The sequence below is a fragment of the Hyla sarda genome, chromosome 1 (genome assembly GCF_029499605.1).
Source record: "Hyla sarda isolate aHylSar1 chromosome 1, aHylSar1.hap1, whole genome shotgun sequence".
Taxonomy (NCBI): Eukaryota; Metazoa; Chordata; class Amphibia; order Anura; family Hylidae; genus Hyla; species Hyla sarda.
The window spans coordinates 189111235-189138621 of NC_079189.1; the positions used below are offsets into that span (position 1 = coordinate 189111235).

The following is a 27387-nucleotide window of genomic DNA, read 5'->3' on the forward strand; positions in this document are numbered from 1 at the left end:
CCAGTATATTACATTTATTAGAGACTGCAAAAATGAATGCTTGTCCTCAGTGCACAGAGCCCTGCTTGTCCTCAGTGCACAGAGCCCTGCTTGTCCTCAGTGCACAGAGCCCTGCTTGTCCTCAGTGCACAGAGCCCTGCTTGTCTTCAGTGCACAGAGCCCTGCTTGTCTTCAGTGCACAGAGCCCTGCTTGTCCTCAGTGTACAGAGCCCTGCTTGTTCTCGGTGTACAGAGCCCTGCTTGTCCTCACTGCACAGAGCCCCTGCTTGTCCTCAGTGCACAGTGCCCTGCTTGTCCTCAGTGCACAGAGCCCTGCTTGTCCTCAGTGCACAGAGCCCTGCTTGTCTTCAATGCACAGAGCCCTGCTTGTCTTCAATGCACAGAGCCCTGCTTGTCCTTAGTGTACAGAGCCCTGCTTGTCCTTAGTGTACAGAGCCCTGCTTGTCCTTAGTGTACAGAGCCCTGCTTGTCCTCAGTGTACAGAGCCCTGCTTGTCCTCAGTGCACAGAGCCCTGCTTGTCCTCTGTGTACAGAGCCTTGCTTGTCCTCAGTGTACAGAGCCCTGCTTGTCCTCAGTGTACAGAGCCATGCTTGTCCTCAGTGTACAGAGCCCTGCTTGTCCTCACTGCACAGAGCCCCTGCTTGTCCTCAGTGTACAGAGCCCTGCCTGTCCTCAGTGTACAGAGCCCTGCTTGTCCCCAGTGCACAGAGCCCTGCTTGTCCTCACTGCACAGAGCCCCTGCTTGTCCTCAGTGCACAGTGCCCTGCTTGTCCTCAGTGCACAGAGCTCTGCTTGTCCTCAGTGCACAGAGCCCTGCCTGTCCTCAGTGCACAGAGCCCTGCCTGTCCTCAGTGTATAGAGCCCTGCTTGTTCTCAGTGTACAGAGCCCGGCTTGTCCGCCCACACTTCCTGTGTTTGGTATCTGCAACTAGACATAGCAGACATTTTAACCAATTACAAACAAATACATATAATGTTATTATCTACATTTATATAAAAAGTGTTTACAAATGACTGTACGCTTTAAGATTTTATGATTTTTTTTTCATATCACTATCTGTATTCAAGAGAATCCAATTGACACATACTGTTTTGCAGTGATTTCTACCTCTTATATAGCTTAGTCAGGGTCACACCATTGACAAAAGGTGACACCATAGATAGCCTCCTCCCTGCACAAGCCAGAACATGCCTAGAACATCTCCACTCTGATGCTTTCTGTGGTCCACGTGACTGCTGTAAAGCATATATCTCAATGCTTATAATGGCAGCTAAGGATTGATGGCCAAACCCATTTTGGGAATCTGTACCTTATTTTAGCCAACGTCCCTATTCAGTTCTTCCGGGTTTAGCAGCTGCTCAATGCTACAATTCCCAGCATGCATTTTTTTAGTGCCCCACTCATAGCTGCTACAATTGTTTTTTTAGGTATGGTCACACACCTGCAGCTGATCTTCAACTGATCTGCAGCTGATTTTAATTACATTTGTTTGTTTTTGTGCAGAAACCTTACCCATTAAGTCCGGGTTCACACGGCAGAATTTCTGCATGAAAATTCTGCATGAATTTATAGCCAATAAACTTCAATGAGATTCCACTGTCCCATTCACACAGCAGAATTTCTGTTGGAGAATTTCCGCTGCAGGAATTTAATTGAATTGAATTGGCTATAAATAAATTTGCAGCTTATACAGTACGTGTGAACATACCCTAAAAGAGTGAATTTACATATGGCAGGTTAGTTGCAAACATTTTTGCGACTGTCTTATTCATCAGAATTTCCACTCAGATATATTGAACTTTTTTGAGTTGCTGAAATTTCTGCAACGTGTGAACACACTCTTACATAGTCAGTCTGCTAGCACCTGCTGTATTCATTACCTGTCTGCTCCTCTGGCTGTGGCTTAATTCACCAAAAGGCAGCTTACTGTAAACACGCCTTACTTTTCCCTACATATCCCAATAAAGTTTAATACCCCCTTCCCCCAACAAGTGAAAACAAACAGACATATCTGTGAATGTGTAGTCAGGGCTGTGATGGTTGAGGAGAGGTGGTGACATGGGCAATAAAAAAAATTAAAAAAAAGAGGGACTGGTCAGAGGGGGTGACATCACTCAGGGGCAGGGCTTGAGCTCAGAGACAAGATCTAACTAAGCCTTTTGAAACAGCAGAGGATCATGCATCATCATAGGAGAGAGGGGGGAGCTAGACAGCTTCTTATACAATACCACACTAAAGATCAAAGGACTACACAATTTCCTGTCAGGGTTGAATCAAGCAAAAGCATGCTGAAAGCACTACAACTTGTGATAATATTTTAGTTTAAGAGAATTTTATTTAAATATATATATATATGTGTGTGTGTGTGTATATATATATATATATATATATATATATATATATAAATATATATATATTTTTTTTTAAGCAGAATATCTCTTTAGATGGATACTCCGTTGCAAACCAGCCACTGGGGACCCACCCCCCATCTACGGCTCGGGAACTCGCGTTCTGAACATTAATGTTCGGAACGCCGGCTGTTCTAGGCTTCAGAGTGCCTCCTCCATTCAAGTTAAGAGTTTCAGACAGAGATACAGCATTCATGTATATCCGTATCACCCATAGAGATATATAGAGCGGTGGAACAGCCACAGCTTTGGGCTGTGGTCGCTAGTAATCCGGCACAGAGCGGACATGCATGCAGCTTACTGGCGCATCGTGCAGGAGATTTCAGGTGGCCCAGCGATCAGACCCATGGCGATCATGACACTTAGCCCCTATTGATAGGGGACTAAACATCAGAGGCTGTGTTTGGTATTGCAGCTCATCCCATTCTCTTTAATGGAAAATAATGAGACAAGCTTCAGTTTAGGGCTACTGTAAAGTTCAGTATAGTGGACTGTAAATCTGGTAAATCAACAACTACTCTCCATTTTGGCTAATTGAAAGGGTCTATTCCCCTCTACCAGGTCATACGGACAAGGGTGGGACAACTATTTAAACAACTTATATACATTATATCAGTTACAAATTCTTTACAGGGCCTTAATTGCTTTTAAGAACATTTGATTCATGCAGTTAAATTCTACTTTTTGGTTTGTTCAAGAACATACTGTGAAGAACATAAGATTTATGGAAAGTGTGAGCAATTTGTCATGGTGGTTATGAGAGGTTGTAATGTAAAACATACCTTATGCTAAGGTTACAGGTCAGCAAATTTGGGTAAAGCTGATATTTTGGTAGTAACCTGACGCCATGAGAGTTCTCATCACCTGTCCTAGCTTAGAGGAATCTAATTGTATAGTTACTGTATTGTCTGTAAACAGGCGGCAGCACAAGAATGAGTCCCTATACAAATGCATATGAATCAATACCGATCTGGTGTTTTTAGCATGTGTGTTCACACTGTGTTGTGATGGTAGCATATAAAATACTAAAGGGCATTAGCCCCAGGCAGATCCTTATATGTTAGGACAATTTTTTGATGCCAACTGTCAGCTGTGCACTTCCTGAGTACTTAATGCACGATTCAATGCCTCGGTGCCTATATGAGGTCCAGATACTCTTCTCTTTGAGAAAGGGCACATAGCCTGAAATGTTATGAATTCATAGAACTGGAAATTGATTTAAAAGCACATCTGTACCATGTGAACACTTAGATAAATAATAAAACCTTTTGCATCACCACTCCACAGTGTTGTGCCCTCTCTCTTAATTTATGACTGTTCAAGATTAAGCTAAAGAAATATTGTGAATGACAGTAACATTAGGTATTTGCTTTCCACTTATTACATACACTGGGCCGGATGATCTTATGAAGACAACCCATATTAGGGCATATGGATGTCATAAAGAGGGTTCCATCAGTAAAAACTGACAGTAGCTCTCAGGGTTTAATATGTTCTAAACAAAGCTTGTCCATTTATTTAAAATGGGTTCATATGGGAGGAAGCAAAGTAATACTTACTTCCTCCTGGTACTCCACTTCTGCCTCCTTCTTAAAGGGGTTATCCAGGAAAAAACTTTTTTTTTTATATATCAACTGGCTCCAGAAAGTTAAACAGATTTGTAAATTAATGATAGAGTAAAGACAATGGATCGGACCGGCAGACTCACCACGTTTCTCTTCTTCTTTATTTGCGTAAGCAAAGCATAGACAGATACTCACAAACTTGGGGGATAGGACGTGCAGTGGGGGGACAAACTGGCAACAGACTCCGTTTCGCATGGACCACCGTGCTTCCTCCGGTTGTTCTTTTCTGTCTAAGTGCTCTCTGATGACACCTGTCTCGGGAACCGCCCAGTTTAAAAGCAAATCCCCATAGCAAACCTCTTCTAAACTGGGCGGTTCCCGAGACACGTGTCATCAGAGAGCACTTAGACAGAAAAGAACAACCTTAACTTCAGAAGCTCATAAGTACTGAAAGGATTAAGATTTTTTAAGAGAAATGATTTATAAAAAAAAGTTTTCCTGGATAACCCCTTTAAAGGGGTATTGCATGAAAAAAAAATACGTTTTTTCTCTCCTTCATATCAACTGGCTCCAGAAAGTTAAACATATTTGTAAATTACTACTTTAAAAAAATCTTAATCCTTCCAGTACTTATCAGCTGCTGAAGTAGAGTTGTTGTTCTCTGTCTGACCACAGTGCTCTCTGCTGACACCTCTGTCTGTCCCAGGAACTGTCCAGAGTAGAAGATGTTTGCTATGGGGATTTGCTGCTACTCTGGACAGTTCCTGAGAGAGTTGTCTGCAGAGAGCACTGATGTCAGACAGAAAAGAACAACTCAGCTTCAGCAGCTGATAAGTACTGAAAAGATTAAGATTTTTTAATAGAAGTAATTTACAAATCTGTTTAACTTTCTTGAGCCAGTTGATAAAAAAAAAAAAATGGAAGTGGAAGTGCAGTGCTGGGAGCAAGGACAAGTATTATTTTCCCTCCTCCTGGATAACTTTTCATAGTCTAAATTATGAAATAATATACAGTTAGGAATCAGATAATAATAAACGCTTAGGAATCAGACACTTATTAACCCCTTAAGGATGCAGGGTTTTTCCATTTTTGCACTTTCATTTTTTCACCTTCTAAAAATCATAACGCTTTCAGTTTTGCACATAAAGACCCATATGAGGGCTTTTTTTTGCACCACCAATTGTACTTTGTAAGGACATCAATCATTTCACCACAAAATTTATGGCAAAACCAGAAAAAAATTATTTGTGGGGCAAAATTGAAAAAAACAAACACCATTATGTAACTTTCCTACACAGTGCACTTTTCGGTAAAAATGACACCATATCTTCATTCTGTAGGCCCATACGGTTACAAGGATACCTAATTTATATTAGTTTTATTGTATTTTACTACTTTAAAAAAAATTATAACTACATGCACCAACATAAGTATGTGTAAAATTGTCATTTTTTATTTTTAGATATACAGGGTGGTATGAGGGCTAATTTTTTGTGCTGTGATTTGAAGTTTTTATTGGTACCATTTTTGTTTTGATGGGACTTTTTGACCGCTTTTTATAAAATTTATAGGGTATACAAAGTGACCAAAAATATGCAATTTTGGACTTTAGAATTTTTTATTTTTTTTACGTGTACGCAATTGACCGTGCAGTTTAATTAACATTATATTTTTATAGATCAAACATTTACGCATGCGGCGATACTACATATGTTTATTTAATTAAGTTTACATATTTTTATATGGAATTTGGGTGTTTGGAAGGGGTTAATGGGTGTTTTTTTTTTACTTTTTATTTAACTTTTTTTAAATTGTTTTATACACTTTTAGTCCCCCTAGGGGACTTTTAGGAGGAATCAGTAGATTCCTCGTACAGTAGATTCCTCGTACAGATCAATGTGATTCCATAGAACCACACTGATCTGTGTGCTCTGCGCTCAATTGATAAAGCACAGAGTCGGGACAGCTATCGGAGGAAAGGTAAGCCCTCCGACTGCCTCCACAAAGGATCGCACCCCCCCCCCCCTCCCCACGCGATCACACTGGGGGGGGGGGTGATCCACCCCTCTGGAACAGGGATGGTCAACTTTGACAGCGGCACTCTAAAGGGTTAATAGCCGGCTGCAACGATTGCCGCATGTTGGCTATTGATGGTGGCCCCCAGCTACAGGAATCAGCTGGGGGCCACACAGGATGGCACGGGCTTGAGTCAGGAACCCGTGTCATACACCGCTTGCCGTGTCAGGACGAGCCGGCTCATCCTTAGACAGCAACAGGTTAAAGAGGATGTACCACCAATCCCCCCAAAAATGGGATTTTTAGCTTGGGGTTCCCTAATCACACACATTTTTACGTTTTATTGATATGCCATTCTTGAGATATGAGGATTTATAGTTTGTCTGACAATTCAGGAAATCAGTCAGATGGAGTTGAACTTTATTTAAATAATGGGAGTGAAAATGTTGTACATTGAGGGCCTGTATGCCTAAGTTTACACCCATCTGACTGATTATACAAATATATAATTGTATAATAATTATATTATTCAAATTATAAACCCATGTATCTCGGAAACAGAAGGGCATTTTAAAATACTATAAAAAGTTTTGTGGTCAGGGCACCCTAATCTATTTGGGGGCTCAAAACAGGTCCTCCTTTAGGGTGAAAATGGGGATAAATTGAAGCGTTCGTCCAAGAGGCACACTTATCAGATATAACATTAACCTATTGTCATTCTCTTAAATATTTCAGAGCAGTAGATGCTTTTTGTAGCAGCTCTTTGCCATTGCTTATAGAGTAATCCTACTATGATGGCCGTATACCCTATTAGGGAGCATGAAAAGGACTTGTCTAGAGAGAACAACCACTTAAACTATAAGCAGGCCATTAGTCAAACATACAGACATCATTCTTTTTCTTTACTTAAAGGGACATCTGATTAAGATGAAGATAAGTATTACGATACAAAAGTTTCCCTCTTTTAGCCATTGCAGATAGCTTTCTAAAAAGAAGTTCTTATTCTAGAGGACCTGGCATCACTTAAGTAACTTCTTCTTATAATTTCTTTAATTACCTTTGTTACATTTGCCTACAATTATAACAATGTTTTGTGGTGGAGACACGCACACCATCAGCTAGTCATTCAGAGACCCCATAGGTCAAGTGGGTTAATTAGCATTTGCAACCATTAATAACAAAACTTCCACACATTACTATTTGTACTGTTACTATTCCTTCTACAAAATACATATAAGAACTCCTGCTGAGTCAGTTAAAACAAAGAATCCTCTGATCCAGTAGATTTTTTCACACTCTGCTGTTCATAAATCTTGACTTTCTACAAAAAAGAATGTCAAAGGCCATAGGATATAAAAGACAGGTTGAGAAAGGTTTGACTGTACATGAAAGACCTAATGAAATGCCAGCTAGAGATTATGAAATGATGGAAAATGAAATGGCGGTCTCTAATTGTGCGTGCCTGCCGCCAAATGATGCTGAGAACTCTTTAATCTTGCAGGAGCTTAGCTTTTAATTTCAGAATGCCTTGGTGGCTTTGATTACTAATATTAAAATAAGAGGCTTATATGGTTTTGTGAGTCTGTGCTGGTGTTGGGGGAGAAATGCCGATCTTATGCTTAACCGCGTATCCTCCTTACAGTCTACATATGATGTAAATATCACATCGAGAAGATTTCTGACATATAATACTTAATAGTTAATGTACTCCGTATTAAAATGGGGAATGGTATACGTAACAATTATGTAAATTACTCATAGTGATATATATCAAAACTACTTTGTTTACTAGCAGACATGTAAAAGGGACTTTAGAGGTGCTGAATATCAATTTTGAAGAAACACTGACTAACAGAGAGACAATTGGCCAAGCTTTTCTAATAAAGTGCCACCTCTTCAGTAGCAGGTGGGACTTACTGGGGCAATCGATTAAAGCTTGAAGCAAATTTATACACCTTGACCTAATATACTGGGTTATAGTGCAGTTGAACAGCATTAAAATTAGGTGTTGCTTACTTGAATTAATGAAGTATCGGGAACGGCATATGGGGTAGATTTATGAAAACCTGTGCAGAGGAAAAGTTGCCCAGTTGCCCATAGCAACCAATCAGATGGCTTCTTTAATTTTGCAGAGGCCCTTTTAATAATGAAATAAGCGGTCTGATTGGTTGCAACTTTTCCTCTGCACAGGTTTTGATAAATCTCCTCCATGTGTCTTTATTCTTCTAGTTGTATTGCATAGGTCTGTGCTTTGGAGATGGATAACCGGCTTGCCGCACTCCCCTGCCTCCTCAAGATTCCCGCTCTGGCCCGCCTCCGTAATGAAAAATAAAAAGTATTCACTTCCACGTCACTAGGACGTGAGTACCTGCACTCTGCTCTGAGCAGAGCACAGGCACAGCAGGCTCTCACGTCCTATCGATGGGAGAGTGAATCATTTTTAATATTCATTACAGGAGTGGGCCAGAGGGGAAATATTGAGGAGACAAGAGCACAGAAAACCTACATTGCATAGAGCTGCGCACAAAAAGAAGAATAAAGACTTATTACTCTCCATTAGTTCAATTAAGTAACCCCTCATTTTAATGCTGTTAACTCACACTATAACCCAGTATTTGGGTTTAGTGTGAGTGAAAATCCTGTCAGTTTCCCTTTAAAGGAGTGGGGCCCCCAGGATCTCCTTCCTGGTGCCCCGGCTCTCTGTATGAATAAAGTCTGTTGCCACAGAACAAAACCAGGGATATCAAAAGAGACCACAACCCTTCTGTGAAAATGTTCTATGAACCAGATAAAGTCAAACTTGTTCTTTGGCAATGTATACCAGCATTATGTTTGTAGACAATTAAATGAAGACTGTAAAGAAAAGTGCATCCTATCCTTAGTAAGTAATTGTGGAGCTATTTAGCTGCCCCTGCGACTGTAGGCCTTGAATTTGTTACAAGAACAATGAACTTTGAGGACTATAAGAGCATTTTACAGCAAAATGTCCTCCCAAGTCTCAAAACAAAACTGTGTTCTAACAAAATGGGTCCTAAAGCAGACACACATTAAAGAATGGTTAAGCAAATAACTGTTAAAATCTTAATCCTTCCAGTACTTATTAGCTGCTGAATACTACAGAGGAAATTATTTTCTTTTTTGAACACAGTGCTCTCTGCTGACATTACGAGCACAGTGCTCTCTGCTGACATCTCTGTCCAATTTTTCTCCTACTCTGGACAGTTCTTAAAATGAATAGAGATATCAGCAGAGAGCACTGTGCTCATGATGTCAGCAGAGAGCTCTGTGTTCCAAAAAGAAAATAATTTCCTCTGTAGTATTCAGTAGCTAATTAGTACTGGAAGGATTAAGATTTTTTAATAGAAGTAATTTACAAATCTGTTTAACTTTCTGGCACCAGTTGATTTAAAAAAAAAAAAAAAAAAAAGTTTTCCACCAGAGTACCCCTTTAACCCCTTAAGGACACATGACGTACTGGAACGTCATGTGTCCACTCCCGATCTATAACGCGGGGCCACGGCGTGGCCCCGCGTCATAGCGGTTCGGGCCCGGCCTCTAACAACGGCCGGGACCCGTGGCTAATAGCGCGCGGCATTGATCGCTGTGCCGCGCGCTATTAACCCTTTAGACGCGGCGTTCAAAGTTGAACGCCGCGTCTAAAGTGAAACCGAAAGCATGCCGGCTAGCTCAGTGGGCTGTTCGGGATAGCCGCGGTGAAATCGCGGCATCCCGAACAGCTGACAGGACAGCGGGAGGGCCCCTACCTGCCTCCTCGCTGTCCGATCGCCGAATGACTGCTCAGTGCCTGAGATCCAGGCATGAGCAGTCATGCGGCAGAATCATCGATCACTGGTTTCTTATGAGAAACCAGTGATCAATGTAAAAGATCAGTGTGTGCAGTGTTATAGGTCCCTATGGGACCTATAACACTGCAAAAAAAAAGTGCAAAAAAAAGTGAATAAACATCATTTAACCCCTTCCCTATTAAAAGTTTGAATCACCCCCCTTTTCCCATAAAAGAAAAAACACAGTGTAAATAAAAATAAAAATAAACATAAATGGTATCGCCGCGTGCGGAAATGTCCGAATTATAAAAATATATCGTTAATTAAACCGCACGGTCAATGGTGTGCGCGCAAAAAAATTCCAAAGTCCAAAATAGTGCATTTTTGGTCACTTTTTATATCATGAAAAAATGAATAAAAAGCGATCAATAAGTCCTATCAATGCAAAAATGGTACGGTTAAAAACTTCAGATCACGGCGCAAAAAATGAGCCCTCATACCGCCCCATACACGGAAAAATAAAAAAGTTATAGGGGTCAGAAGATGACAATTTTAAACGTATAAATTTTTCTGCATGAAGTTATGATTTTTTCCAGAAGTGCGACAAATTCAAACCTGTATAAGTAGGGTATCATTTTAATCATATGGACCTACAGAATAAAGGTAAGGTGTCATTTTTACCGAAAAATGTACTACGTAGAAACGGAAGCCCCCAAAAGTTACAAAATGGCGTTTTTTTTTTCAATTTTGTCTCACAATGATTTTTTTTCCCGTTTCACCGTAGATTTTTGGGCACAATGACTGACGTCATTACAAAGTAGAATTGGTGGTGCAAAAAATAAGCCATCATATGGATTTTTAGGTGCAAAATTGAAAGAGTTATGATTTTTTAAAGGCAAGGAGCAAAAAACGAAAATGCAAAAACGGAAAAAACCCCGGTCCTTAAGGGGTTAAAGTAACCAAGAATGAGTCCTGATCTTAATGTATTGGAAAATCTTTGGAGAGAGCTGAAATCTGCTATTGGGACAAGAAATTCTGCAAATATTCGAGGGAGCTCGAAGGGAATTGGAGTGGAAAAAAAAAAAAACTACCATCAAACAAGTGTAAGGGTCTATTCACAGTGGAATTTCACCAGCAGAATTCTGCTGGGGGAATTTGCCTTAAATGAAAGCCGACCACACTTCTATGGGATTCTGCACTCCCTTTGACACTTAGGAATTTCCGCTTATGAGTATTCTGATGTGTGAATAGACCCTAAGAAGCTCACAGAGGGCTGCAAAAATGTTTGAAGGCTGTCAGTGTTGCCAAACATTGTGCAACCAACTATCAAAAAAGTGGTTTTCTTCTTGTCCATAACATATGCGATGTTTATACAGTATTTTATTTTTATTTGTTTATTTTTAGAAATGACTGCATTATGTTGACAGGTCAACTTTTTAGTTGAATGTATCTGGACATATTGTTAAAATAAGCAAGAATACAAAGCTGCTACATATCCACTTATTTCTGAGGATACTAGCTTTTTTATACTAATCAATCATCAAGGGCAACAGTAAGATTAAGTTTATTTATTTCTTTCTTTATTTATTTTTTAACTACCAAACTTCCCTGCAGCATTTCTCCATGGGAAATCGCAGCATGCAGAGACTATGGCTTTAAAAAAAAAAAAAACATTACCCATTATCTTTTTGGAGGAAGTAGTGATGCATAGCATTACAACTTCACTCCGCAGCTGTACAGTCTCCAACGCAGCATAGTGCTCCGCTGGAAATTGATACATCGTATATCTACTACCCAGCAAGATTATACAGTAAACAGCAATGTGTATACATTGCTGCTTTACTCTAACCCCCTGCAGAGCTATGCCCAAGCCCAGAAAGGAATGAGTTAACTCATGCTGCTGAGCAGCACTTGTTAACTCTTTGTGCAGCATCCAGTATATACAGCCATCTATAGATGGCTGTATATACTGGATACAATAGCCAGACATCCACTTACCCCATCCTGACTCCTGGGCAGTGTCGCTCTGCCCTTTAGTAATGATGTCATTAGAAGTGGGGCTACAGCCGGAAGTTTAGCATAATGTGAACAAAGTCTTTCTGGCAGTGTATTCCCTGGTGCATAGTGCACAGGGCAGCAAGGGCTTACAGTAATGCACCGATGTAAACTATGCGGCCAAAAGAGGTAAGTAGTGATGCCATGGCCAGGCCACCTGTATCCGACCTACAGAGGGGTACCCTAAAAGCAGTAAAAAAACTGTCACAGAGTACAAAAAAATACCAGAAAAACTGCCAAAACGCCGGAAATTCTGTGGTAGTTTTTTTTAGTGTTTTTGCTGATGAAAAAAAAAAATCCCGGCAGCGCCGCCCCCCCGTGATGAGACATCTTACCCACTACTCTTTGGATAGGGGATAAAATGTCTAAAGCCGGAATATCCCTTTAATCATGAATAATGTGTAATACTGTGTATTATTTATTGTTGATTTATTTGTATTTTATCTGTGTATTCTCTATGGTAGCTTTTAAAGAGGTTTCCCTGTGTAATAAACTGATGGCATATCACAAGGATCACTTTTATGAATGATTGAGGTCTGACCTATGGGACCCCACCGATCCTGAGATAAAAGGAGCTGCACCCATAATGGGGCTGTCAGCAGTTTCCTTAGTCAGGTGGTAGCGGTTCCAATATGCAGGGAAGGGGTTGCTGCACCAAACTAGTTCTGTGGTCCCTTCTTGGTCAGGATGCTATCACAACATAAAATGGGAATACCCTATTGTTCCTTTTATGTCAGATTTCACCTATGTTTTCTGCTCTGATAAATAAGGTTAGTTACCATTTGTCACATTTGTTTTTTCTTTATTTAAGGGAAGAGAACCCATCAAGCTAAGTGAACTAAAATCTGAAGTGTCCCCTCGCATATCGGCAGAGGATCTGATTGACCTGTGTGAATTGACTGTGCCATGTCATACAAAGGGTCCTGCCAAGAAGACTAAGTCCAGTAAGCCCAAGTTACTCGTCGTGGACATCCGCAACAGTGACGAGTATCCTTTTGTCCTAAAACAACTTGACACCACACCCACCTGTGGTTTGAGATCGGCTAGTGTGCTTGTGTTGTTCCAGGCTGTCAAACCCTACTAGATGCCAAGCAATTCAGTTACATTATTAAGTGATGCTGCCAGAGGGGTTGTAACACACACAGGAGAAAGAGAAGTATTGCTAGATTACTAGACAGGCTAAGTAAAAGGATATGGCTTTCAGGCATCACACAAGAAGGCCAAACCCCTGACGTGAAAAGTGTGTCAAACTGAGAGCTGCAGTACCCACATTTCACCAGTTGACACAAACATCTAGAAGTAACAGTTACATTTTCGTAATACAGGTACTTTAGTAACCTATATAACTTTCGGGTACCACATTATTGAAAAACAGTTTTTATTACTTGGAGTAACCGTTTAGGTCACAATAATTGCACATGCACAGTTATTGACAGCTGGGCTCCTGCTATAACAATTGGGATGAGATAAATATCTAATTGTGCCTGTTTAACCCTAACTTGGCATCTAAGAAGCTTGACAGAGAGAGGATTCCCTCTGTAACCCCATTTGTATCCCATCTTTATAAGGTGCCCAGGTCTGCCTTTAAGCTTATGCCAGATTAACTGTCAGTAATACACCAAGAGGCAATAACACTTTGAAATATTAAAGTTGTATTTCAGGATTTTTTTTTTAATTGACTATACTACAGGGGCTGTAAAGTTAGTGTAGTTCATAATATAGTGTCTGTACCTGTGTGTGACGGTGTTCTCACAATTCTTCTGTGATTTTTGTCCCAATATTTTTTTTAACAGCAAAAAAATTTACTAATCTCTCACGATTTCCCAGGTTGCATTTTGACCGAGACATGACATCACTAGTCAGGTTTGCAAAGGAAGCCTGTCCTGCTCAATGGGTGGAGGGACCGCTGGGTGGGAGAGAGAGCATTCTGCAACTAATTGTATTTTTGCAACAGCTGTAAGCACCCTGGTTAGAAAACAATGGTCTTTTGAATGGAAGGCAGCGCATTTGTGTTTCAATGGGTAGGGTGGCTGATGTGTTGGAGGGAGTAAAGTGACCTCACACTTACAAACAAGGAACTATGGGATTTGTAGTTTGAGAGAACGAACTCAAACAGGAAATACCCAGTTCACAAAAAGATAGCAATTAGCCCCAAGACAAGCACAGATCCTTCCTAAGCATGTCCATTACTGTCTGGCAGGTACGTACTAAAATCACCTTATGAAGCACCCCTCCCCCATAATCATACACTTAAGATAATAATGAGAAAAAGTTTCAAAATAATGTATTTCCCAAAATAACGAATAGTGAACCCAGTCATTCATTAAAAAAAAGTAGTGGGCAGTAAAATCTATATGGTACTGCCCAATTTGTATGGAACACATACATAAAAGTTACCATGTTATTTACAACGCTCAGCGGATAGCATGAAAAAAAAATCTTCCTAAATGCTTCCTAAATAAAATGCTACACCGAACCATTGAATGAAGTTAGCATGTTATTTATACCACACAGTAAGCAATGTAAAAGAAAACAAAGTGGCAGAATGAATGTTATTTCACATTTTTCTCCCACAAAAAGTGAATAAATGTAAATTGAATTATACAGCTGTATCTTGATCCCTGGCACGTTAGGATATTGTGCTGAACCCTGAAGTTGGGATAAGTTATCCTCACGCATTACACAAACCAGTTTAACATTACTGCTCAATTATTGGCCTTATCTTGATCCCTGATACATTACGATATCCCAACACGTTGCTATATGGGGTGAACACAATCAAGATAACCATTCCTGCATCTGTATGCACACCAACATGTTGCCATAAAAATATAACTTTTCCTCATATAGCCATGCTAATGGAAAAATAAAAAGGTTTTGGCTCTTGGAAAAGAAACTGCTTCTGTCCTGAGGGCCCAAAATAGGCCGGGACCCAAGGGATTAGGCCTTGTAACCATAATCGTCCTGCAAGTGTGCAACTATTGTAAAATTATGCCCTGGCTTGAGCTGTGCTGTAAAAAAAACTTTGTTTGCAAATCTTCTGTAAAACAACATAATACTCTAGATTAGATTCTTTGTGGCTTTGTCATAGTCCAAAATTCTTCATTTACTTGGAATTTAAAATTTTGGACCACTTTTGCCAGTGGTTGCAGAGGATTTGTATAATGGGCTGAACTGTAATTGTGTGGCAATATCTAAATTGTTCCAAAATATACTAGATCACCAGTCTAAGTACTTGTATTAGTTCAAGTAGATTTTGTGCTCAATCTAGTGCCAAGCCTTATGGGAAAGTGTGCTGGTGCACCTGGCTTGTTCAGTATTACGGTATCTAGCTCTGTTAATCCTACATTAATCATCAGTAGAGTATAATCGCCTACTTCATAGTGTCCGTCTAGAGGAGCTTTGGTGTAATCGCAACCTTCTTGCTTGGCCATTGTAATGACTTTGCTTCTTTTAATTCTATCCTTACAAAGCTGTAAAATATATTGTGTTTTATTGCTTGAGAATTCCCCTTTAAGTAATTCCAGATAGCTAATCTGAACATGATTTTACATGGACAAGAACCAGCTCAGTATTAAGTTGTTGGAATACGTACATTGGAGGAAGAAATTCAGACAAAGACTTTTCTGTTTAAATCCATTTGCTTGCAATTAAGGAAGCAATCTTTTCATTGTAATAGCTAAAAGAAGGTCAGATATTCACTATAAATCAAAAGAATATGTACAGGCAATAGATTTATTTATTATGTTCTAGTGTGGATGTGGGTAGAAGGGATGTAGGAATGAATGAAAATGTGAGATTAAGCTCATGGTGTACAGATATTGAATACATAATACTGAGAGCCACAGATGGGGTAATTGATTAGATAATTTTAATTTTTAATTTTTATTGAATAAATAAAAAATGCATAAAAGGAGGTTTTATCAAAAAGTTTAATTTTTTTTGGCAAATTACCATTTTGCTAATTGTGACTTTTTATCTTTTTTAAATGTGGCCTGCTGGATTCCTAAAATTTATACAAGGAAATTGGTGTAAAATGTAGATGAAATCTACTCCAGCTGTTAGCTGGTATACATTTCACGCTGAAGGACACAGACAGCCACATATGCAACTCATTTATTAAGAGCTGTTAGAAGCAGAGAACTGCACCATAGATTAGCAGAAGATTATTAAATCCTCCTGTCATTTAAAGGGGTACTCTACTGCTTCAGCGTTTGGAACAAACTGTTCCAAACGCTGGAGCTGGCGCCAGGAGCTTGTGGCGGCACACCCCGCCCCCTCAATGCAAGTCTATGGGAGGGGGCGTGATCACAGCATCTGAAGTATTAGGGGGGCTTTGAGATTAACAACAATAATAATAATAAAGCATGTAAACATGGGTTTAATTTTAATTATGTTGACCCACAGAATAAAGAGACCATGTAAGTTTTATTTATTATTTGGACTATGTAAACCCCCCCCCCCCCTCCCCAAAAGTTGCAAAATAGAAGTTTTCTTTTCTATTTCATGCCACAAATAATATTTTTTTATTACCTGCCACATCTCATTTTAGACAAATAATGTGTTGTAGACACTCTTTATATATACAGAAAATTTTGTGCGGACAATCCACAGGCAGCGGAGCGGTGGCAGAGCGTGCCAGTGCTAGGACAGCTCGTTAATGCGCCGTCTCATAGACTTTAATGCATTTCCGAGCAGAATCTGGAATCAAGATTTCCGGGTCAGATGTTACTGCCACGGAAACTCTGACAGTTCCTGACATGGACAGAGGTATCAGCAGAGAGCACTGTGGTCAGACAGAAAAGAAATTCAAAAAGAAAAGAACTTCTTGTGGAGCATACAGCAGCTGATAAGTACTGGAAGGATTAAGATTCATTAATAGAAGTAATTTACAAATCTGTTTAACCTTTTTGGCACCAGTTGATTTAAAAAAAAAAAATTTCCACCGGGGTACTCCTTTAAATGCTGCAGTTGAGTGGAGGTTTGTACAGGCAACTGTGTGTCATATAACTGGTAATTCTGCTATAAGTACAATTCTGCTATACAAGTGTTAAGTAGGTGCTGAGATTTGGCCACTAATGTGACGAGCTTATAATGAGAGGAAAAAAAAGTGAAACTGACATTGTATTATTAGGTGCGATATCATGTATATTCTATAATCAATAATGGGAATTGTGTTTTTTTATCGCAACTTGTGGCAACGTTTATCTGTCTGTCAAGGTGAAGGTGAAGTACCATATAAAAATAAATTAAAAGTACATGCAATCTGTATTTCTATGACACCTAGGGATAAGAGGTACTAGACATGTATTGCAATTGCAAGATTTATCTTCACCTCTTCCCAGAAATTCAGGCCCCAGCTTGCGAGCTGCATTAGAGACATTTTATAGGACACCTATGTAATTTTGTGTAAAACTGAAGACGCACACTCATAGTACATCTTGCAAATTGCTCTTACCAGCCCAGACTTGTCAAAGGCAGAACCCATTTATCGGTTACTGAAGAGACAATAAAACACAGTAAGTAATCTGGCCCAAGGGTTACATATGTGTAAGTCACTAACAATGTGTTCAGCTGTAGGCAACAGTAGCACTTGACAGATACTAGAACCAAGCATTCCTCCAGGCAACATTGTTACATTCTGCAAACTTCGGCAGAGATAAAACGATGCATAATAATAACAAAACAAAATGACACCACTTATTCCACAGTTTATTATTGATGTATGGAATGACTAGAAATGTCTGGATATGTACAGTAGGTTTTAGGAGAAAATCAATGGGGGAGATATATCGAAAGCTGTGTAGAGGAAGAGAGGTGCAGTTGCCCATAGCAACCTATCAGATTGTTTTATTTTTTATAAAGGCCTATGAAAAATGAAAGAAGCAAACTGGTTGCTATGGGAAACTGCACTTCTCTTCCCCTACACAGGTTTTGATAAATATCCCCCAATGTGTCTTCATTAATATTTCAGATTGTGCGTACGTTTTTATTCACTTGTGTTTACAGTAAATGCTCTCCACAAGGCCACTTTAAGAAGACCACTTCCTCATCCAAACCAAACATTTTGTGATTTTCAGTTTCATATTTATTATGCATTGTGGAGGGCACATGCCACCTTCTTGCTGTTTGTCTCTGTAAACTGTGCCTGGTATTGCAGGCCAGCCTTATTCATACCATTAAGGGCATGGTATATATATTTCAAAATTCAATCGTATGGGTGATGCCTGGAAAAGCTTAGGTTTAAATCCAATGGAAGGTTTTAAAGCAGGGTGACCACCAGACCCTTATCGTAGGTTTGATATTGCGCACCCCCCCCCCCCCCCCGACATAAATCAACATTATGAGAGAATTATCTCAATTATTAGAATATGTCTGCTAACAATATAATAAAATATATAAAATAAGCCCTAGTTGCATGCTACTCTCTAGAAAGAAAAGAAAAGCCATCGGGGAACTGAAAGTCAATGGGACTATTCTTCAGTTGTACAATGTAGTCATAACAAGTTGGCTTCTGCAGATAAATTCACTCTCATCCGGAAATTTTGATAGGGCGACAAGTGAGATAAGACATTTCCTTTTCAAGGTAACAGCAGATGTATTGGCTTTCACCCAGCTGCGGTCCCATTTAAGGTCAATCCACACCTCCAGTGCTAGCAGAAAGATAGGTAAAAGACAATGAAACAGTGAGTGTGTGTTAGAGAGGCAGTGATCTAATATGTTCGAATCAGCTTTTATTTCCTGGTTTTCCATACTACACAATCAAGATAGCGAGACCTTGTTATACCGAAGTATGAGTCACGAAGTTCACTCTGCAGAATGTATTAGGGAAGTTAACTCTGTGCCATTAAGCTCCATGGCCTTTGATGGTGGATTTCTATAGTTATAAGGGTTAATGCACCTATATAATAATAGATACAGTATATTATTTGAATTTTAAGTAAAGCTTCACTTTTTGGAACCACTTCAGTTACTAAAAAAGGAAAGTAACTAGTATTTAAATATTCTACCTGTAAAAAGCAGCCATTCTGTTGTAGCTATAAGAGAAATATAGGCTGTGTAACTTCTATCCAAGAGAAGCAGAAAAAGCAAACGGCAACTCACCACTGTAGATAAATCTTCAATCTTTATTCCGAGTCTTGCAGTAAAAAACATACACACAGCAGGGAGCTGCTCAGAGCAGGCGGGGGGAGGCTAATCAACAATCCCCTCCCATAAACTTATATTAAGGGGGCGGGGGTGATGTCATGAGGGATGGAGCCATGATGTCACAAACCGCCGGCCCCTGTATCGTGAGTCATCAGCCATGGAACAAACTCCATAGAGCTGATGACTCGGTGGGCTGCAGCGGCCCCCCTTTTGATCAGACATCTTATCCCCTATCCTTGGATATGGGATAAGATGTCTAGGGGCGGAGTACCCCTTTTACCATGTAAGCTTTCTCTTATTGTGTAAAAATTTTTAAGACACATCTTTTTCTATGTACCTTAATATCCTTGTCACAGCTTTAATCGAGGACATATACCTGGTAGCATAAATATGCCATTTGGTTCCTCATTCACTGGGGATGGAGAACTGGTGCCAGGTCCTGCTAGTGCCACCCTTCAGAGTTTCAAAGGCAAAGTGATTGTATCTGTTGGACATGTATCAACAAATTCAGCAGAGGTAAGTCTGGTTATATCTTCAACTGTTTCTACAATAGTTAAATTATAATTTGTATCAAATTCACTACTACATATGTATATACAATGCATGTGCTAAGCCTACAGAACCTTTCACTTTTTTTTTTACATTTTGTTATGTTGCGGCCTTGTGCTAAATTAAAAATAATGCAAATTTTCCCCCATCTCCCCATCATTCTGCACTCAGTAACCCATAATGACAGAATGAAACACACATTTTTACTAAATTAAAAAGGAAAAGCTAAAATAATGTGCTGACATAACTATTCACACTACTCAGTACTTGAAGCACCTATGGCAGCGATTACACCCTCCAGTCTTTTTGGGTATGATGCCACAATGTCTGCACACCTGGATTTGGGGAGTTTCTCCCATTCATTTCTGCATATTATTTTATGCTGTGTCAGATTGGATGGGGGCTGTCAGTGGACAGCCATTTTCAGGTCTCTCTCTAGAGATGATCAATTCGGTTCAAGTCAGGGCTCTGGCTGGGCCACTGCAAGGACATTCACAGAGTTGTCTCCAAGCCACTCCTGTGTTGTCTTGGCTTATGCTAATGATCATTGTCTTGTTAAAAGGTGAACCTTCAGCCCAGTCTAGAGACCTCTGGATGAGGTTTTCATTAAGAATATCTCTGTACATTGCTCCATTCAGCTTTCCCTCAACCCTGCCATTGTGTAGTGCATAATGTTTTAAACCACCTGTTCTCTCCAGATCAACATATTATGAAGTGGTTATTTTTTTCTAGCCCTGAGTGCTTCCACATAGCTGTCATTCATTCCTAGCACTAAACATCCATTACCAGGCTTCAGTATACCTAATGCAATATAACCCCCATCCTTCCTGTGTTATGACAGGATAATTACATGTAACATAGGATGTGTTATGGGAAGCCCGGCTGTACCAAAGCAAGTACAGCATCCGGCATGCACTGGACAGCTCGGCATCACCCTAAGAGTCTTTATATTTAGTCAATGGTTGACAGAGACTAATGTGATCTAATTCTGGGTGATGTCAGCGTGAAGGAATTCTGCAAGGACCTTCAGGTATTTAGTCAGTCAGGTATTCAACTGTTGTTCATAACATGTAGTTAAGTGTTACGGTTCTAATCCTTTACTGTGCTGTGAATTCTGTAATATTTTGTTGTCATACTTAAATGGGCAATAGATAGCTGTACAGATTGTATTAGCAAGCTACCCTTCTTATTTCAGACTCTCAGCTCCATTTTGCCCGCCCTACATTTGCCATTTTTAAACTAATGGTGGATTCACACCACGATTTTACTATACGGTTTCGGCATACAGTTTAATAAAAAAAAAACGTATGCAACACTACAGAAAACCGTGCCCATAAACTTCCCATTCAAAACCGTATGCACCATAATATATACGGTTGTCTCCATTTTTCAAACAATACGTTATTTAACTTTCTTTTTTATCCGGACAGAAAACAGTGGCCTACCGCGGTTTTTGGTCCGGGTGAAAAACTGTATTAAACTGTGTGTTTTTTTAACATGGAAGTCAATGGGAACCGTACAGAACCGTATGTGCATATGGTTCCATCCTGTTTTCACCATATGGTTTTTGGCTTTGCTCAGATTTTTTTCTTGGAATTTCAATCAAACAAGTAAAACTTTATTCATATTGGAGTGAAAAGTTAAGAAACAAATTCTTTTTTTTTCTTAAAAAACAAATGCAACCGGACATCATTTTTCAAACCGTTTATGGTTTTCAACCGTATAGAGATAAAAATTTGTACACACGTTTTGATACAGTTTAGTCAGGTTTTGAGTAATCCGTTTTTTATCAGAAACCTGATACAGGAACTGTATTGCAAAAACGTGGTGTAAACCCACCCTCAAGCCACATTTTAAAACCCCTTTAAATTTTAGAAAGCCTCATTATACATGTCCATATATATCAAAATAAATACTGTTTCAAGCAGAAACAGTGGCAATATGAAATCTGCATGTCTATTTAGATTTCCTTGCACTGCTCTGCAGATGGTGTCGTCATCCGTAAAGGGCAACTTTATCCTACTGACACTGCCGGTAGCTTCCTTCTTTCACAGTCCCTCAGCTTATGTTTAGAATTGCTCCGGCATGTGATAGGAAGGAAATATAAATTGTGTCTTCATGAACTACATTCATCAGTATCATCTACACCATCTGTTTGAGCTGCCCAAGTAGTGGGAGATTTAAATGTGGTATGCAGGCACAGTGTTTCATGCCATCTTGAACTATAAAGCTTCAATGCACAATAAAGACAGCTGTACAAAGAGCATGGGCACTCAACTTCTTTGCTCGACCATGGCAAGGTTTGTTCTGAATGGAACCTGTCCTTTAAAACCACTGTATGGTCTTGTACATCGTGCTGTAACTCAGTTTCGGGGTCTTGGCAATGTTGTCATGGCTTAGTCCATCTTTAAAACAATAATACTTTTTTTTTTCAGATCCTCAGAGAGTTTTTTTGCCATGAGGTGCCATGTTGAACTTCCAGTGACCAGTGTTGGAGAGTGTGAGAGCGATAACACCACATTTTAGACACTTGCTCCCCATTCACACCTGAGACCATTTAACACTAATCTCACATAACATCCAGAAGGGAAAATGGATAATTGGGCCTAATTTTGGGCCTACCCCCACCTGTACACAACCCCCACCTGTGGACATTGGGCCTTCAAACTACTCTCATGGAGTCTGTTTTTGAACCATTTAAGTGGACACATGCACATTTGTGGCCTGCTGGAGGTCATTTTGCAGGGCTCTGGCAGTTCTCCTCCTTGCACAAAGGCAGAGGTAGCGGTCTACTGCTGGGTTGTTGCCCTTCTGCAGCCTTCTCCATGTCTCCTGATGGCCTGTCTCCTGGTAGTGCCTCCATGCTCTGGACAATACACTGACAGACACAGCAAACCTTCTTGCCATAGCTCGCATTGATGTGCCATCCTGGATGAGCTGCACTACCTGAGCCACTTGTGTGGGTTGCAGACTCTGTCTCATGCAATCACTAGAGTGAAAGCACCACTAGCATTCAAAAGTGACCAAAACATCAGCCAGGAAGCATAGGAACTGAGAAGTGGTCTGTGGTCACCACCTGCAGAACCACTCATTTTTTGGGGTTGTCTTGCTAATTTCCGCCTCTTCTCTGTTCCATTTGCACAACTGCATGTGAAATTGTCAATCAGTGTTGCTTCCTGAGTGGACAGTGTGATTTCACAGAAGTGTTACATAGTTACATAGTTAGTATGGTTGAAAAAAGACATACGTCCATCAAGTCCAACCAGGGAATTGAAGGGAAGGGTGTAAGGGGATAAGGGAAAGGGATATAGTTTTATAATTCTGCATAAGCATTAATGTTATTTTGTTCCAGGAATGTATCTAACCCTGTTTTAAAGCTGTTAATTGTTGCTGCTATGACCAGTTCCTGAGGTAGACCGTTCCATAAATTCACAGTCCTCACGGTAAAGAAGGCGTGTCGCCCCTTTAGACTAAACCTTTTCTTCTCCAGACGGAGGGAGTGCCCCCTCGTCCTTTGGGGGGGTTTAACCTGGAACAGTTTTTCTCCATATTTTTTGTATGGGCCATTTATATACTTATATACGTTTATCATATCCCCCCTTAAACGTCTCTTCTCAAGACTAAACAGTTGTAACTCCTTTAATCGCTCCTCATAGCTAAGATGTTCCATGCCCCATATTAGTTTAGTCGCGCGTCTCTGCACCCTTTCCAACTCCGCAGTGTCCCTTTTATGAACAGGCGACCAAAACTGAACAGCAAATTCCAGATGAGGCCGTACCAATGCTTTATAAAGGGGGAGTATTATGTCCCTGTCCCTTGAGTCCATGCCTCTTTTGATACATGACAATATCCTGCCGGCTTTGGAAGCAGCAGCCTGACATTGCATGCTATTCTGTAGTCTGTGATCTACAAGTACACCCAGATCCTTCTCTACCAGTGACTCTGCCAGTTTAATCCCCCCTAAGACATACGATGCATGCAGGTTATTAGTACCCAGATGCATAACTTTACATTTATCCACATTGAACCTCATTTGCCAAGTGGATGCCCAGACACTTAGTCTATCCAAGTCATCTTGTAACTTATGCACATCCTCTATAGACTGTACCGTGCTACAAAGCTTGGTGTCATCTGCAAAGATAGAAACAGAGCTGTTAATACCATCCTCTATATCATTGATAAATAAATTAAACAGCAGCGGGCCCAGTACTGAACCTTGGGGTACACCACTAATAACCGGGGACCAATCAGAGTACGAATCATTGACCACCACTCTCTGGGTACGATCCATGAGCCAGTGTTCAATCCAGTTACAAACTAAAGTTTCCAAGCCCAAGGACCTTAACTTACCTGTCAGACGTCTGTGAGGGACAGTATCAAACGCTTTGGCAAAATCCAGAAACACTATATCCACAGCCATTGCTCTGTCAAGGCTTCTACTCACCTCTTCATAAAAGCAAATTAGATTGGTTTGACAACTTCTATCCTTAGTAAACCCATGCTGGCTATCACTTATAATACTATTATCCCCTATGTATTCCTGTATGTAATCCCTTATAAGTCCTTCAAACAATTTACCCACAATGCACGTTAGACTTACCGGTCTATAATTGCCTGGCGAAGACCTAGAGCCCTTCTTGAAGATTGGTACCACATTAGCCTTGCGCCAGTCCCTTGGCACAATACCAGACACCAGAGAATCTCTAAATATCATGAACAAGGGTACAGATATTACTGAACTTACCTCTCTAAGAACTCTTGGGTGTAGTCCATCCGGCCCTGGAGATTTGCTTACATTTACTTTACTTAACTTACCTTGTACCATCTCTACATTAAGCCAGTTCAATACATTATATGATGTGTTACCAGCACTGACCTGGCCAATGTCAGCTCCTTCTTCCATAGTATATACAGAACTAAAGAACCCATTCAGTAGCTCCGCCTTCTCTTGATCGCCCGTGACAACCTCCCCATTATCATTATTAAGGGGTCCTACATGCTCTGTCCTTGTTTTTTTTGTATTTATAGATCTAAAAAATATTTAGGATTAGTTTTGCTTTCTTTGGCCACCTGTCTCTCATTTTGAATTTTTGCTGTTTTTATTACATTTTTACAGATTTTATTAAGCTCCTTGTACTGTTTAAATGTTATAGCTGACCCATCAGATTTGTATTTTTTGAAGGCTATTTTTTTGTTGTTTATTGCTCTTTTAACCTCATTTGTCAGCCATGTAGGATTTAGTTTTAATTGTTTATATTTGTTCCCCTTTGGTATATATTTAGCTGTATAGTTATTTAGAGTTGATTTAAAGATGTCCCATTTACCTTCTGTATCAGTATTTGAGAACACCTCCCCCCAGTCTATGTCCTGTAGTGCAGCCCTCAGCCCAGGGAAGTTTGCCTTTTTAAAGTTATATGTTTTTGCTTTCCCCGTCTGTCTTTGTTTTCTACATTTTAAGTCAAAAGTAACTATATTGTGGTCGCTATTACCAAGGTTTTCCCTCACAGTTACATTACCAACCAGCTCTGCGTTGTTGGAAATGATCAGATCCAAGTGTGATTGACTTGGAGTTATATTTTGTTATTTAAGTGTTCCCTTTATTTTTTGATCAGTGTATATAGTATCTCACATAAGTGAGTACACACCTATCATTTTTGTAAATATTTTATAAAATGTTTTCATGTGAACAAATCATACTCTGCTACAATGTAACGTACACTGTAGAGTGCACAGCCTATGTAACAGTGTTTAATTTTGCCATCCCCTCAAAATAACTCAACTCACAGCCATTAATGTCTAAACCTTTGCAAAAAAAAGTGATTAGGCCCTAAATTAGGCCCAATTATCCATTTTCCCTTCCGGATGTTATGTGACATTAGTGTTAAATGGTCTCATGTGTGAATGGGGAGCAAGTGTCTTAAATTTGGTGTTCTCGCTCTCACACTCTCCAATACTGGTCACTGGAAGTTCAACATGGCACCTCATGGTAAAAAAAAACTCTCTGAGGATCTGAAAAAAAAAAGTATTATTGTTTTAAAGATAGACTAGGCCATGACAAAATTGCCAAGACCCCGAAACGGAGTTACAGCACGATGTACAAGACCATACAGTGGTTTCAAAGGACAGATTCCATTCAAAACAAGCCTTGCCATGGTCAACCAAAGAAGTTGAGTGCCCATGCTCTTTGTACAGCTGTATGAGTGAAAAAATTTTAAATACCAAATACCGTGGAACCTCCATAAGTTTTTGAAAAATACTGTGATACACATTTTTGGTCATACTGCCCAGCACTAATATATAGTGAAACATCTCCACCTATTTGAGAAGACCACCCACTTATCAAGACCAAACTTTGTGCAACAGATTTTTAGTGCACCATTCATTACGCATTGAGAAGACCACCCCCATAGAGGATGACATTTCGATGCAATTTTGGTTGATTTTACTGTATCATATAGTGTTGATTGATGCGCTTTGTAAATGGTGAAGGTGCTTATTCTGTCACATATGAGTAACAACTCTGTATATAGCCTCATTAGTAGCAGCCATTCTACAGGATTAAAGTGGTCAGGGTTGGAAGTCATGTGTTATTTTTGGTTTTATGCTTGCTATAGCATGTTATCTCTCTATGTATAACACTTCCACAAAGTTGTCTCTTACCATGGTATCCTCAATTGTTAGTGCAACACCACATTTTAATCATGCAGAAATTAAATATATTTCTGTATTTTTTTTCAGTAACTTCGCCAGGTCTTTTTTTTTTTTTTTTTTTTAAATAGCATTTCACTTTTCTGTAATTTCACTTTGCATTGAATGTACGTTGACAGCAGGTGAAAATAAAATGCTGCATAAGCATATAGTATCCCCTTAAGGACCCAGCGTTTTTCAGTTTTTGCACTTTCGTTTTTTCCTCCTTTAACCCTTTAAATTTTGCACCTAAAAATCCATATGATTACTTTTTTTTTTTTTTTGCACCACCAATTCTACTTTGTAATGACATCATTTTACACAAAAATCTACGGCGAAAGGGGAAAGAAAAATCATTGTGCAACAAAATTGAAGAAAAAAAAACTCAATTTTGTAACTTTTGGGGCTTCCATTTCTACGCAGTACATTTTTCGGTAAGAATGACAACTAAGGCTGGGTTCACATCACGTTTTTACCAATATGGGACCGCAAACAGCGGGGGCGAGCTAAAACTTTGCGCTCCCATATCCCTGACGTATGCTGCCTGTATGTAATTCATTTCAATGAGCTGACCAGAGTGAAATGCTGACTCCGGTCAGCTAATTTTTTCCCCGTATGCGGTTTTACACCGCACCTCAAACCGTGGTCGACTTCGGTTTTATGTGCGGTGGGAAAACTGCATACAGGGCAAAAATGAGCTGACCGGAGTCAGCGTTTCACTTGGGTCGGCTCATTGAAATGAATTACATACGGGCGGCATACGCCAGGGATATGGGAGTGCAAGGTTTTAGCTCCCCCCAGCAGTATGCGGTCCCGTATTGGTAAAAACGTGATGTGAAGCCAGCCTTATCTTTATTCTGTAGGTTCATACGATTAAAATGATACCCTACTTATATAGGTTTGATTTTGTATTACTTCTGAAAAAAATCATAACTACATGCAGGAAAATATATACGTTTAAAATTGTCATATTCTGGCCCCTATAATTTTTTTATTTTTCATGTACGGGCCGGTATGAGGGCTAATTCTTTGGGCCGTGATCTGAAGATTTTAGCTGTACCATTTTTGTATTGATCTGACTTTTTGATCGCATTTTATAAATTTTTTCATGATATAAAAAGTGACCAAAAATACACTATTTTGGACTTTGGAATTCTTTTGCCCGTACGCC

The 27387-nt window shown here is 39.8% G+C and overlaps 1 protein-coding gene across 1 annotated transcript in view; it reads left to right on the forward strand.

Annotated features, from left to right (window-relative positions):
* The window catches only part of TBCK (TBC1 domain containing kinase), a 307224-nt gene that overhangs the window by 238820 nt on the left and 41017 nt on the right, over window positions 1-27387 (forward strand). Inside the window, exons 24-25 of the mRNA XM_056566040.1 lie at window positions 12643-12818; window positions 19337-19496. Coding sequence (XP_056422015.1) covers window positions 12643-12818; window positions 19337-19496 — 336 coding nt within the window. The remainder of the gene's footprint in view (window positions 1-12642; window positions 12819-19336; window positions 19497-27387) is intronic.